Source organism: Oryx dammah, unplaced genomic scaffold, assembly GCF_014754425.2.
Source record: "Oryx dammah isolate SB20612 unplaced genomic scaffold, SCBI_Odam_1.1 HiC_scaffold_21, whole genome shotgun sequence".
Classification (NCBI taxonomy): Eukaryota; Metazoa; Chordata; class Mammalia; order Artiodactyla; family Bovidae; genus Oryx; species Oryx dammah.
In genome coordinates, this window is record NW_024070205.1 from 591,795 (window position 1) to 605,468 (window position 13,674).

At 59.5% G+C, this 13,674-nt stretch overlaps 1 protein-coding gene across 1 annotated transcript in view; it reads left to right on the forward strand.

The window, feature by feature from the left end:
• LGR6 (leucine rich repeat containing G protein-coupled receptor 6) overlaps positions 1–13,674 on the forward strand; it is an 83,276-nt gene that overhangs the window by 12,894 nt on the left and 56,708 nt on the right. Inside the window, exons 2-4 of the mRNA XM_040263770.1 lie at positions 4,488–4,559; positions 7,008–7,079; positions 12,488–12,559. Coding sequence (XP_040119704.1) covers positions 4,488–4,559; positions 7,008–7,079; positions 12,488–12,559 — 216 coding nt within the window. The remainder of the gene's footprint in view (positions 1–4,487; positions 4,560–7,007; positions 7,080–12,487; positions 12,560–13,674) is intronic.

Consider the following 13,674-nt stretch of genomic DNA (forward strand, 5'->3'; position numbering starts at 1 on the left):
GGGTCGGAGGTGCGTGCGCTGGGCCACGGTGGGCGGCTGCGGAGTTGCTTTCAGGGTGCCCAGTGCTGGTGAAGTGCTTTCCTAGGGAGGAGACGGCGCGGGGAGAGCTGAGGTCTCTCGCCCAGTCACGCAGCCGGCAGAGAGTGGATATGGAGGGGGAATGGGCCGACGGCGGGGCCATCCCAGGACCTCCGACAGGACACCAAGGACACGCTGTGTCTGCTCCGTCCGGTGTGGCAACTGCCAGCCACGTGTGGCCAGTGTAGACGAGGCCCTGAATTTTCCCTCTGATTTAATGACCTGAAGTGTGAACAGTCAGTGCAGGCGGTGGAGGTCTGAACCATCTCGGGCGGGGGGAGGCCCGTCGCCCCCCTGGGCTGTGTGCGGCTTCCCTGAGTGGGCCCATGGCGTCCCGCTGGCCTGTGTGTGTGCGTGGGTCCTGACTGTTCTCTGCAGAGCCCTCGCCCGTTCCGGGCTCAGTGGAGGGAGGCCCAGGGGGTCAGCACTGACCGTTGGGGCAGGGAAGCACCTCTGACTGGGCAGAGGCCTTGGGATCCCCCAGCCTGACCACTTTGCCCAGCACAGCAGCCATGTCCCCTGAGCCTGGGACAGCCTGGCTCCCCCACTTAGGGGTTCCCGCAGGGCTGAGGGTCAGGTCAGCCTGGGACCCTCTCCACCTCCGAGGCCACCCTCCTCCCCTCACCCAGGCACCCGCACCCTCTCCTGCTGGTCCCGCCAGCATTTTCCCTTTACCAAGAAGAGGTGGAAATGGGGGTGTGGCTTGAAGTTGGTGCCAAACCTCGATTTCTGAACGCAGCATCCTTGAGCAGGAGGCACCTCTCTGGCCTCTCCTGGCTCTGTCTCCTTCCTCTGCTGTCGCTTGGAGGAGACAAAGTGAGCACCGTTCCCTGACTCCTGTGGGTTTACAATCCAGGGCTAAAATCTGCTTTCTCCCCTCTCGCCTGGCTTTTAGGCACGTCCCCTTCCCTGGCTTTATCCCTCCTGCCTGCCTGAATTAACTGGGTCACCTGATGGCCCTCTGAGTTTCCTGTCTCTCCCCGGTTCCATATGACATGCACAAGCCTTGTCTTGGCTTGGAAACCACGGGGACCCCCCATTGACCTCTAGGTCAGACGCTAGCGCTCCCCATCGGCATCTGTCTTCCCCACCCCTGCCGCCCACGTCCTCCTCGAACCCTAGCTGAGGGGCTGTGTTACAAACAAAGGAGCCAAGACAGGGAGGATTTGTGCGAAGCCGGAGAGCCCGAGCTGGTGCTGTGCTGTGTCTAACAGCTGGTGCTCTTTCCCTGGCTGGAGTCATGCCCTTGCTGGGAAATGTGCAGAACCCCGAGACTACTCTGTCGGCTGGTTCGGAGCCTCCAGGAAGACAGTGGGGCGAGGCTGGGGTCCTTCACTGTGTGTGCCGCGGCCAGGTGCCCCGGGCCTGAGAGTAAGCCCTCCCCAAGCAGGAGCTGCGGTCACAGGGGTACTGAGCCCTGAGCATCGTGATTCGTCAGGGCAAGGATGTTATGAAGGCCTGCTGAGCGGGCCCTGTGCTTTACTTACTGGTTTATTTATTGACTCCTGTGTTTCTCACTCAGCTCCAGCAAGTACATCCCCATCTCACATACGGGAAGAGGGAGGCTGCCAGGAGTCAGCCAGCACAAGCAGGCCCGCAGGCTGGTCAGCACAGCTGGCTGCTGGTGCGATAGGGCAGTGCCAGGGACAGGGCAAGAGCCCAGCTAACGCCCCGCCAGGAGCCTGAACAAAAGTGCAGGACGCAGGACGCTGCTCAGCTCTGGGGGGAGGGCCTCTCAGAGGAGACAGCCCCGGGGGCACGGCCAGGGGAGAGGGACTGATCTCCTGGTCACTTTGGCTGCCCTCCACTTGGCTGCAGAGATGGACCCCGCGTCCTGGCCTCTACCCCCGGTGGGGACAGTCCTCCCAGGCCCGCCTTGCAGGGCCGTCTGCTCACAGGAAAAACGCACACTGAACAAGTCCCGCAGGGCACTTGGTGTCGGCCCGATGACCCCAGCGGCGGGCCTCCTACTACCCCAACCCGGCCTAGTTTTGGGCCCTCCTGCTCTCTGCCCCCGAGTCCCCAGCTCCTTCTGGTCTCCACGGCGACACTGCCTCTCCCAGCTTCCCTGGTGGTCCGGGGCACCCAGGGTCGAGCGCTGAGAACTCTCCTGTGTGCAGGCTGCCAGGCTCGCCCGTCGACCCTCTACCGGCCCTGGCCCGGGTGAGTCCAGCCAGGCGCACGGAGCGCCCCGACGGCTGCTGGGAAAGTCCGCATGGCGGGTGACACCCAGCCTCGCCCTGCTTTCGAGCTGAGAGAGGCAGCGGGCAAGGCCCAGCGCGCGGGAAGGCGGTGCCGCGCGGCCAGAGTGCAGGCTTCACCAAACCTGTGCTTCTGAGTAAAGCAGATCCTGGGACCCGGGCGTGCATGCGTGTGCGTGGTGCGCGCAGGTGCGTGTGCGTGCGGGTGTGCGCGCTGGGTGCGTGCACGTGCTGCGTGCGCGCGCGCTGCCCGCGCTCGTGGGCCGGCGGCGCTGCAGTGGCGGTCGCGGCCGGGCGTTGGTGTCCAGTCCCCCGCGAGCTGGGCGCCGAGCCCCACCAGGCAGCCTGCGCTTCCCCGGCCGGGTCGGAGCCCCTCCGCTCGCCTGGGGTCACAGCCAAGAAGGGTTCAACCCGGGAGGCGAGACGGCGAGCGTCCCCGAGAGGGTGTCCGTCGTGGTAAGGCGGGCACTTGGAAAGCGCGGACTTGGAGTGCCATGCGCGTGCACAAGCACGCGCCCGGAGCTCCACGGACCGCGCGTGCCCGGCGGCCCTCACGCACCCGCAGCGCCGCCGCACCGCCCTGCGGCCCGCGCTGCCGCCGGCCCCCCAGAGCCCTGCAGCGGGGCTGGGCGCTGTCCCGGCAGGATGCGGGCGGCCGGGGCGGGCCGCTCCTCCCGGGGAGAACAGAGAGGCCGCTCTCAGGACGGCCCGGGGCGGGTGGGGTCCTGGAGCCACATCAGAGCCGCGGAGCTGCGGCCCCCGGGGCGACGGCTGAGTGACGAGGCCTGAGTCACACACCCCGCGTGCGCGTGTGGAGGCACGTCCGGAGGCGCTCGGGCGCGCGTTCAGGGGTGCCGGCCCCGCGGCTCCTCGGCTCTTCCCGCCGGGCCGACGGTGCGCCGGCCCGGGTCCCGCAGGAGGCTCCGTGCCTGGGCTCCCGAGCCGCGCTTTCTGCTCCCGTCGCTGCCCTGCGCACCGCGCGGCTCTGCGGCCGCCGGCCCCCGTCTTGGACGGTGGGTCGGAGCCTCGGGTGCGGCGGGAGGGGAGCCGCCGGCCCCTCGCCTCTGCGCGCACGGGGCGCCTGCCTTCCTCAGAGGATGTGTCCCGCTTTACCAGGGAAAAAACACTGGCGCCTCAACAGCCTTTTCATCGGTGGAAGCTGGGCCCCCACTCCCCCAGCCCCACACCCCGTGTCCAGCACACCCCTCAGCACAGGCATTTCTTGCAGGAAATGGAGACCCTGGGCTTTGCGGTGAAAGTGCACCCCTGGGAGGAGGGAGCTGACCGAGGCCCGTGGCTGCTGTTAGGGGTTTGAGGCGCCGGATCCCAAGATTGAGACGCACACACGCAGTCTCCAGCGCGGGCTGGCAGGAAAGCCCTGGGGCCGGCCGGCCGCAGCCGGTGGGGCTCTTGCCCGCTGGTCACTGAGGGGCAGGAGGCGGAGGCAATGCTGCGCATGTCCCGGCAGGCAGTCTGTAGGCACTGGCTCACTTAATCCGTACAAGGACCCTGGGAGTTTGGGGGCATGCCCCCATTTTTATGGTCGAGGTGTCTGCGAGAGTAGTTAAGAGCCCTCAGTCAGGTGGGTAAATCGAGAGAGTTGACTTCAGTCTTTCCTCTGCTTTCTCAGTGTAAAGTGGAAGCAACATTGGTATCCACCTTGGGGTCGCTGGGAGAATTCAGTAGGATTGTTTGGATAAAGGGCTGCCGGCACTGGACAGAGTGGGCCTCCAGCAGATGCTGGCTGTTCCTGCCGTGATTACCTGTGTGCAGGGTACCTTGGAGGCCTGGCGTGGAAGCCACCCTCGGGGTCTCTGATAATGTGGGAAGGCAGCTAGTCTAGGCGGAACTCGGCAGGGTCCCGCGCCCTCTGGATGGAGAAGAGAAGGAGCCTGGGGGTGCGGCGGGGGGACGGCAGGAGAGAGAGACTGCAGGCCTAGAGGGCCGTGGAACCCCGCTGGCCAGTCTGGGGATGGCTCCAGGAGCCCGTGGGGGCTTGGATAAAACGTCCACAGGAGTCCTGCGTGTTGAGTAGCCCCATCCTGCTCTAACGTTCTGTGAACTTTTCTCTGGCTCATCCCTGTTGGGGGGTCAGCTTCCTCCTCGGCTCTCATCATGGCCCATCCCACTGGGAGGAGGGAGCCTCGGGGAGCGCCGCGTGGGGCCTGGGTGCCACGGTCTGCTCATCTGCCTGCTTCTGTCTCGCAGAGACCTGAGCATGAACAACCTCACGGAGCTCTGGCCTGGCGTCTTCCACCACCTGCGCTTCCTGGAGGAGCTGTGAGTAGAGGCCTTGGGGTGGGGGGGGGAGGGGGGGGGGGGGGGCTGTCGGGAAGGGCTGGAGGGGGTACTGTAACCTCTGACACCAGGGCACTGGGCTCCCTGGGGGGAGGGGGAGTCCGGCGGAAGGAGCTCTCCTGAGAGAGGGTCAGCACCACCTGCCGAGGTGTGGGGCTGAGTGGGGGCATCGTGGACACAGGCACTCGGACGTGAACCTCCACCTCCCCGAAGCTGACCAGCTTTCGGTCAACACTTCTCCTTTCCTTGAAAATGAGGGTTGCTGAGTCGTCTCCGACTCTTTTTGTGACTCGATGGAGTATACAGTTCAGGCCAGAATACTGGAGTGGGTGGCCTTTCCCTTCTGCAGGGAATCTTCCCAACCCAGGGATTGAACCCAGGTCTCCCAGATGGCAGGCGGACTCTCTACCAGCTGAGCCACTGGGGAAGCCCTTTCCTTGGGGCTGTCCTTGACCTGCCTTGTCCCCCGGGTCGGGCCGCTGGCCACTCCCCTGTCCTGGTGGTTCTTCCCCTGCAGTGAGTGCGCCCTTGTCCCCATCCCCACTGCTGCCGCTGCCCTGGACGTCCCCTCTGCTGGGGGTGCCCAGCGCGTAAGGGCAAACCGCTGCCCTCTCTCTGATACACTCTGTTCATTGTGGGTGGCTCTCACCAGCTCACAAGCCTTCTCTAGTTCGCCACAACCCAGAAAAGCCGCTTCAAGGACCCTCCCTCACCTGGCCCAAGCCCACCAGCCAGCTGTGCTCCATGGGGGCCAGTTTCCCCTCCAGCCCAGCAGGTTCTCTCTCTGCTCTTATCAGGGCCAACGCAAGGCCCACTTCCTCCAGGAAGCCCTCTCTGGTTGGTCCCTTCTGACAGCCTGGAAGCCTGCCTGCTGGTCGGACGCGCTAGTGCAGCGCGTGAGTGAGTCAGCTCCTCAGCCGAGTGCCTTCCGTCTCCTCGGGGAAGCCAGGCCACCCTCTTCCCGCCCCGCCCTCCTCCTTGCCTGATCCCCAGGACCCCAGGCTGCTGGTTCATGTTGGGCACCATCAATCTTGGGGTTCTGCTGGTTTCACTTAAACTCTCAGATCACAGGCTCCCGGTTCCAAACACTCACCACTCCACCTGCACCCTGAGCCCTTTCCCCTGCACAGCCCTCCCCACTGGCCCTTGGACAGGCCCCTGAGGGCACCCTGCCCTGCCCGAGCGCATGAGCAACGCCTAGTGGATGCTGGCTCTCGGGGTCAGGACATGCATTGGCCCGGAGCAGGGAGAGGCCTCTCGGAGGAACTGTGGGCAGTTCTCAGGGGAAGGGACAGCGAGGCCCCGGAGGGGGCCTGCCTGGCGAGAAGGAATGGCAGGACAGAGGCCACGGAGTCGGGCTGGTGGCGCGTGCAGCCTGCACCCGGGGCCGGCCCTCTGTCCTCCACTCCCCGAGGGGCTTTGTTCACTCATTTTGGAGGCAAAAATGCCCTCCTACGGAACCCAAGCATGGAGACCCCAAAGGTCACAGCACCTTTTTTGAAGCAGGAAGTTTTGAGAGAAGCTCGCATGCCGCAAAATGAAGATTCCACCAAATAAAGAGAAAAAAAATGAAATAAAGGGAAATAAATGAAAGAGAAAAAATGAAATAAAGGGAAATAAAAAGTGAAATAAGTGAAATGAAGTGAAATGAAATGAAATAAAGGGAAATGAGATGAAATGAAATAAGATGAAGTAAAATAAATAAGCAAAATGAAGATTCCACCAAATAAAGAGAAAAAAATGAAATAAAGGGAAATAAAAATGAAATAAAATGAAAGTGGAATGAAAAGGGGAAATGAGATGAAGTAAGATGAAGTAAAATAAATAAACAAAACGAAAGGAAACACAATAAATGTCAACTAGAGACGCTCAGTAGAGAGATTAAGAAAGACAGCCTCTGCGCTGTGTCAGGCCAGCTCCCATGTCAGCAGGCCTCTGGGAGCTGAGTCCTGGCGATGCCCGTGGGGACTCTGGAGGCCCCCAGGCGCCGTGCGGACTCCGACGGCGACGTGCGTCAGGCGCGCTCTGCCTCGTCTGTTCCTTCTGGAGTCGATGTTCACGCGTGGCCAGCGTGGAAGTGCTTGATTAGACCACAGTGTTAGGTTCGTTCACACAGCCCGTTTCTGCTCCAGATTAGTAGGCTTGGCCGTGCAGTTTGGGGCTCAGGGAGACCCACGCATCTAGCTCCCCTGCAGACAGAACAGCACAGGGCAGGCTGTGGGTGGACGTGGCCCAGAAGATAATCGGGTCTGGGAGATGCCCACACGCTGAACTGAGCCTCGGTTTCCTCCTCTGCAAGTGGGGGTCCTTGGGAGGTCAGCAGGGCAGTCTCACCGCCACCCTCCCCACCCGCGTCCCGGGACTCTGCGTGGGGCCGCCGCCCTGCCCGGCCGCCCGCCAGCATCACCTGCTCTTCTCTCTGGTTCGCAGGCGCCTCTCGGGGAACCGCCTCTCACACATCCCGGGACAAGCGTTCTCAGGCCTCAGCAGCCTGAAAATCCTGTAAGTCTAAGTCCCACGTTACGTGGAGACTCAGCTTTGAGGACTCTGGGCAAATGGAGGCTTGGACCCTGTGTCTTGCTTTGCCACTGGCTTGCTTATTTCCGTATCTTCACTTTTCCCTTTAATTATTTCCGGGTCTTTGCTTTTGCCTTGTCCGAAAGAAAGTTGGTGGTTTGCAAACAAATGTTTAACAGCCGCATGCTTACACCGCAGTGTCAGGGAGCGTGAACCGTGGACGTGGCCCGCGGGTCCAGGCGTCTCAGGCCAGGAGGAGCTGGACCGTTCCTGCAGAGGAGACTCCACGCTGGTTTCTTAGCTGCCCTTCCCTTTGAACCCTGGCCCTCCTCTCTGGCCGCAGTGCGGAATCCCCCGCTCCAGTTCCCAGGCATCTGTGTCCTTGAAGCAGAAGGAACATGAGGATGGAAGAGGACCCTGTGTTGCTCTTCCGTTGACCCCACAGCCCCCTTGAGGGAGGGGACGTGAAGGCAGCCTCTCCCAGACCCTAGTCCCTGCCCTGTCCCTGGGAAGAGTATGGGTGAAAGAAGTACGAACGGACGCAGGGGATCCGAGGGCCGGCTGGGGAGGGTCCTCGGAGGGCCTGACCGCGGGTTGGGGGCGAAGCGGGTCCTGGGGGCCGACCCCGGAGCGCCTGAAGCCCCCCTGCAGCAGTGAGCCGTCCCCCTGTCCTGCTGCCCCCACAGCCCCGCCCTGACCCGCAGGCCTTTGCACAAGGCGGTCACCGAGGTGTCAGTTCAGTTCATTCGCTCAGTCGTGTCCCGACTGTGTGACCCCATGGCCTGCAGCACCCCAGGCCTCCCCGTCCATCACGAACCCCCGGAGTTCACTCAGACTCGCGTCCATCGAGTCAGTCCATCCAGCCATCTCATCCTCTGTCATCCCCTTCTCCTCCTGTCCCCAATCCCTCCCAGCATCAGGGTCTTTTCAAATGAGTCAACTCTTCACATGAAATGGCCAAGGTATTGGAGTTTCAGCTTTAGCATCAGTCCTTCCAATGAACACCCAGGACTGATCTCCGTTAGAATGGACTGGTTGAATCTCCTTGCAGTCCAAGAGACTCTCAAGAGTCTTCTCCAACACCACAGTTCAAATGCATGAATTCTTGGGTGCTCAGCTTTCTTCACAGTCCAACTCTCACATCCATACATGACCACTGGAAAAACCATAGCCTTGACTAGACAGACCTTTGCTGGCAAAGTAACGTCTGTGCTTTTTAATATGCTGTCTAGGTTGGTCATAACTTTCCTTCCAAGGAGTAAGCATCTTTTAATTTCATGGCTGCAGTCACCATCTGCCGTGATTTTGGAGCCCCAAAAGATAAAGTCTGACACTGTTTCCACTGTTTCCCCATCTATTTCCCATGAAGTGATGGGACCAGATGCCATGATCTTCATTTTCTGAATGTTGAGCCTTAAGCCAACTTTTTCACTCTCCTCTTTCACTTTCATCAAGAGGCTTTTTAGTTCCTCTTCACTTTCTGCCATAAGGGTGGTGTCATCTGCATATCTGAGGTTATTGATATTTCTCCTGGCAATCTTGATTCCAGCTTGTGTTTCTTCCAGTCCAGCGTTTCTCATGATGTACTCTGCATAGAAGTTAAATAAGCAGGGTGACAATATACAGCCTTGACGCACTCCTTTTCCTATTTGGCACCAGTCTGTTGTTCCATGTCCAGTTCTAACTGTTGCTTCCTGACCTGCATACAGATTCCTCAAGAAGCAGGTCAGGTGGTCTGGTATTCCCATCTCTTTCAGAATTTTCCACAGTTTATTGTAATCCACACAGTCAAAGGCTTTGGCATAGTCAATAAAGCAGAAATCGATGTTTTTCTGGAACTCTTGCTTTTTCCATGATCCAGCGGATGTTGGCAATTTGATCTCTGGTTCCTCTGCCTTTTCTAAAACCAGCTTGAACATCAGGGAGTTCACGGTTCACGTATTGCTGAAGTCTGGGTTGGAGAATTTTGAGCATTACTTTACTAGCGTGTGAAATGAGTGCAATTGTGTGGTAGTTTGAGCTTTCTTTGGCATTGCCTTTCTTTGGGATTGGAATGAAAACTGACCTTTTCCAGTCCTGTGGCCACTGCTGAGTTTTCCAAATTTGCTGGCATATTGAGGGCAGCACTTTCACAGCATCATCTTTTAGGATTTGAAATAGCTCAATTGGAATTCCATCACCTCCACTAGCTTTGTTTGTAGTGATGCTTTCTAAGGCCTACTTGACTTCACATTCTAGGATGTCTGGCTCTAGGTGAGTGATCACACCATCGTGATTATCTGGGTCATGAAGATCTTTTTTGTACAGTTCTTCTGTGTATTCTTGCCACTTCTTCTTAATATCTTCTCCTTCTGTTAGGTCCATACCATTTCTGTTCTTTATTGAGCCCATCTTTGCATGAAATGTTCCCTTGGTTTCTCTGATTTTCTTGAAGAGATCTCTAGTCTTTCCTATTCTGTTGTTTTCCTCTATTTCTTTGCATTGATCGCTGAAGAAGGCTTTCTTATCTCTCCTTGCTATTCTTTGGAACTCTGCATTCAGATGCTTATATCTTTCGTTTTCTCCTTTGCTTTTCACCTCTCTTCTTTTCACAGCTATTTGTAAGGCCTCCCCAGACAGCCATTTTGCTTTTTTGCATTTCTTTTCCATGGGGATGGTCTTGATCCCTGTCTCCTGTACAATGTCACAAACCTCATTCCATAGTTCATCAGGCACTCTATCTATCAGATCTAGGCCCTTAAATCTATTTCTCACTTCCACTGTATAATCATAAGGGATTTGATTTAGGTCATACCTGAATGGTCTAGTGGTTTTCCCTACTTTCTTCAATTTCAGTCTGAATCTGGCAATAAGGAGTTCATGATCTGAGCCACAGTCAGCTCCCGGTCTTGTTTTTGCTGACTGTATAGAGCTTCTTCATCTTTGGCTGCATAGAATATAATCAATCTGATTTCAGTGTTGACCATCTGGTGATATCCATATGTAGAGTCTTCTCTTGTGTTGTTGGAAGAGGGTGTTTGCTACGACCAGTGCATTTTCTTGACAAAACTCTGTCTTGGCCCTGCTTCATTCCGTATTCCAAGGCCAAATTTGCCTGTTACCCGAGGTGTTTCTTGACTTCCTACTTTTGCATTCCAGTCCCCTAGAATGAAAAGGACATCTTTTTTGGGTGTTAGTTCTAAAGGATCTTGTAGGTCTTCATAGAACCATTCATCTTCAGCTTCTTCAGCATTACTGGTTGGGGCATAGACTTGGATTACTGTCATATTGAATGGTTTGCCTTGGAAACGAACAGAGATCATTCTGTTGTTTTTGAGATTGCATCCAAGTACTGCATTTCGGACTCTTGTTGACCATGATGGCTACTCTATTTCTCCTAAGGGATTCTTGCCCACAGTAGTAGATATAATGGTCATCTGAGTTAAATTCACCCATTCCAGTCCATTTTAGTTCGCTGATTCCTAGAATGTCGACGTTTACTCTTGGCATCTCCTGTTTGACCACTTCCAATTTGCCTTGATGCATGGACCTAACGTTCCAGGTTCCTATGCAATATTGCTCTTTACAGCATTGGACCTTGCTTCTATCACCAGTCACGTCCACAACTGGGTGTTGTTTTTGCTTTGGCTCCATCCCTTCATTCTTTCTGGAGTTATTTCTCCACTGATCTCCAGCAGCATATTGGGCAGCTACCGACCTGGGGAGTTCCTCTTTCAGTGTCCTATCATTTTGCCTTTTCACACTGTTCATGGGGTTCTCAAGGCAAGAATCCTGAAGTGGTTTGCCAACCCTTCTCCAGTGGACCACATTCTGTCAGACCTCTCCACCATGACCCTCCGTCCTGGGTGGCCCCGCGGGCATGGCTTGGTTTCATTGAGTTAGACAAGGCTGTGCTCTGTGTGATCAGATTGACTAGTTTTCTGTGAGGATGGTTTCAGTGTGTCTGCCCTCTGATGCCCTCTCGCAACACCTACTGTCTTACTTGGGTTTCTCTTACCTTGGACGAGGGGTGTCTCCTCATGGCCGCCCCTCCTGACCTTGAACGTGGAGCAGCTCCTCTCGGCCCTCCTGTGCCCACGCAGCCCAGTGCTGTGTCTGTCCTGGGCTGCACTCGTCTAGAAAGCGGTCTCTTCTCTGCTCCAGGTTGTCTGTGGGTGGGTGGCCCTGTCCGCTCTGCCTGGGAGGCTCCTGCTCCCAGCCCTTCGGCAGTCCCGGCACCTCAAGGCGCCCTCCTCGCTCGGTGTTGTCTCTCGCCCCCTCTTGCCTCCGGGCCCTGGGGCCCTGGCCCCTCCCCTCCCCGCTCCTGCTCCGCCTTCGGGAGCCCCATCCCGGCCCTACCTGTCTCCTCTTGGCCTCCCGCCGGCCCTCAGTCCTTCTTGGCTTCTCTGTCTGTCTGTCCTGCTCCCCCCAGTGCTGCTGCCCCCGGGCAGGGAGGCACCCCCAAGCCAGAGACGGCCTGGGCGGCCTGCTGGGTGTGGTCCCTGCCCGGGTCAGGCCCAGGCCTGTGGCCAGATTGGAGAGTGGGGGTCTGTCTGCTGGGCCTTCAGAAGATGAGACTCACGTCCCGTGTCTAAGCCTCCAGCTTATGGATGCCCCTTTCTTCCTCGCCTGCCTGAGGCAGCTAATCAAAGCCTCCTGAAGCTGCAATCCTGCCCCCTCGACATGGTGCTGGCCCCGCGGGTTGGGTGGCTGGGGGGCAGCAGCAGGAGCTGAGGGCAGCCCTCCACTGACACCCAATGGCGCCCCTAAGACCCCCGCGTCACCCTCAGCCTTCGTACCTGCTCTTTGCCTGCAGGCCTCCTCTGTTTGAAGGGTTGGGGGGTGGTTGAGGAAGGCACCCCCCTACCCAGTGCCCTCAGAGCAGAGGTGCTGCCCACATCTGGGTGAAAAGGGTGGGTGTGCAGGCCTGGGGGCACCTTCCTGCCCCCAGCTCTTCCCTGCCCTCCGCTCTGCCCACATACCCCCCCACCCCAACAGAGGCCAGCAGGGAAGGACTCCCCAGAGACAGTGGCCACCCAGGCCCCCTTAGAGCCGGGCGAGCAGGCCCCTCGCCCAGTGCCCCAGGGCTCTGGAGTGGCTTCTTGACTTCTGAGCGTGGCTCTGGGGCCTGGGGTCGGTTGGGGTCCCCTCTCGCTCTCAGACTCACAGCCCTGCCGGTCTAGGAGGGCAGCCCTCTGAGCGGCTCACGTGCCTGGCTGGATGTGCCTGCTTTTGCGGGGTCGTATGTGCTGGCTTGCTGCCCTGGGTGCCGCCTCCATGTCTTCCCAGGTGCCTCGGCCCCGGAGCCCCTGGGAGGTGCCCTCCCGGCCCTGTGGACCCCTGGGGACAGTCGGGGCTTGGGGCTCAGGCTGGGCTCTGTGGGTGGGGTCCTTCAAGCCCTCTCCTCCTCACAGGATGCTGCAAAACAACCGGCTGGGAGGGATCCCCGCGGAGGCGCTGTGGGAGCTGCCAGGCCTGCAGTCTCTGTGAGTTGGGGGGCGGGCTGGGCGCCTCTGCTGGGCCTGAACCCCAGGTTCCGATGGTGCGCAACTGGCCTTGGTTCCCTCGAGGGGGGTGTGCGTGCAAGCAGGTGTCCAGCCCCTGTGGAAGGCTGCGGGGGCGGGGTCTCCCTGGGTGGCCCCAGGCGCCATCCTGGGCCGTCTGGCCTTCCGCCACGGAGCCTGGGCGGGCTTGGAAGCTGCCGCCCCAGAACCGCGGCCGCATGGGGCTGTCTCCCTGACCTGGCCAGCTCCCGGGCTAGGCGGGGCTTTGAGCTCAGATGCCCCATGGGCCACCAGGGACCCGCCCAGCCCTGCCCAGGGCCCTGCAGTTTCTGTCCATCCACTGGGGCCGTCGCAGTTCCTGGGCAGAAGCAGACAGGTGGAGGGAGGGAGGGCCTGGCCGCTCGGTGCCTAGGGCAGGTGCTGGGTGCACGGGGCGGGCCTGGAACAGGCTGCTGCCCAATGTGTGCCTGTGAGCCGGCGGAATTTGACCGGAGGCTAGGTGGTTGGGGGGGCCTCAGAGCTGGGGCTGGGCCTGGGGGGCCCTGAGGCAGGTGGAGTGGGTGGCGCCTCCCCGCTCCCCAGCTGCCCCCGCCCCCTCACCCACCCGTGTCCCCTCATCCCTGCACGTGCTGGGCCTCGGGCCCCACCACCTCCTCTCCCTCCATCCAGCTCAATTCTGGCCAAAGTCAAAGGTCAGCGACTAAGAGGCCTGTGTTGCTCCCGCTGCCCAAGGGCAGACTAACAGTTCCTCGGCGGGGGGGGCGGGGGGGTTTCCACGGGGTGAGGACCTTCACTGGCTTCCTTCACACTCAATCCGAGCTTCGTTTTGTCCCTGGGACTCTTGTCTTCTGTGTGCTTGGGGACCCTGAGGGTCTTGGGCCACAGAGGCACTCCTGCGCTCTCTGAGCAGGGGCAGCCCCACGCCAGGACTCGCGATGGCCAGCTTTCTCGGCAGCCTCCCTGCTGCCCAGGGGCTCGGGGTCAGATCAGGCCCCTGGCCCGCCGCCGCACACGCGTTGCCTCCAGCAGTCCTCTGGTGAGGAGACCTCTGGCCCGCAAGGCAGCTGGCTCCGGTCCTGGCCGCCACCACGCTGACC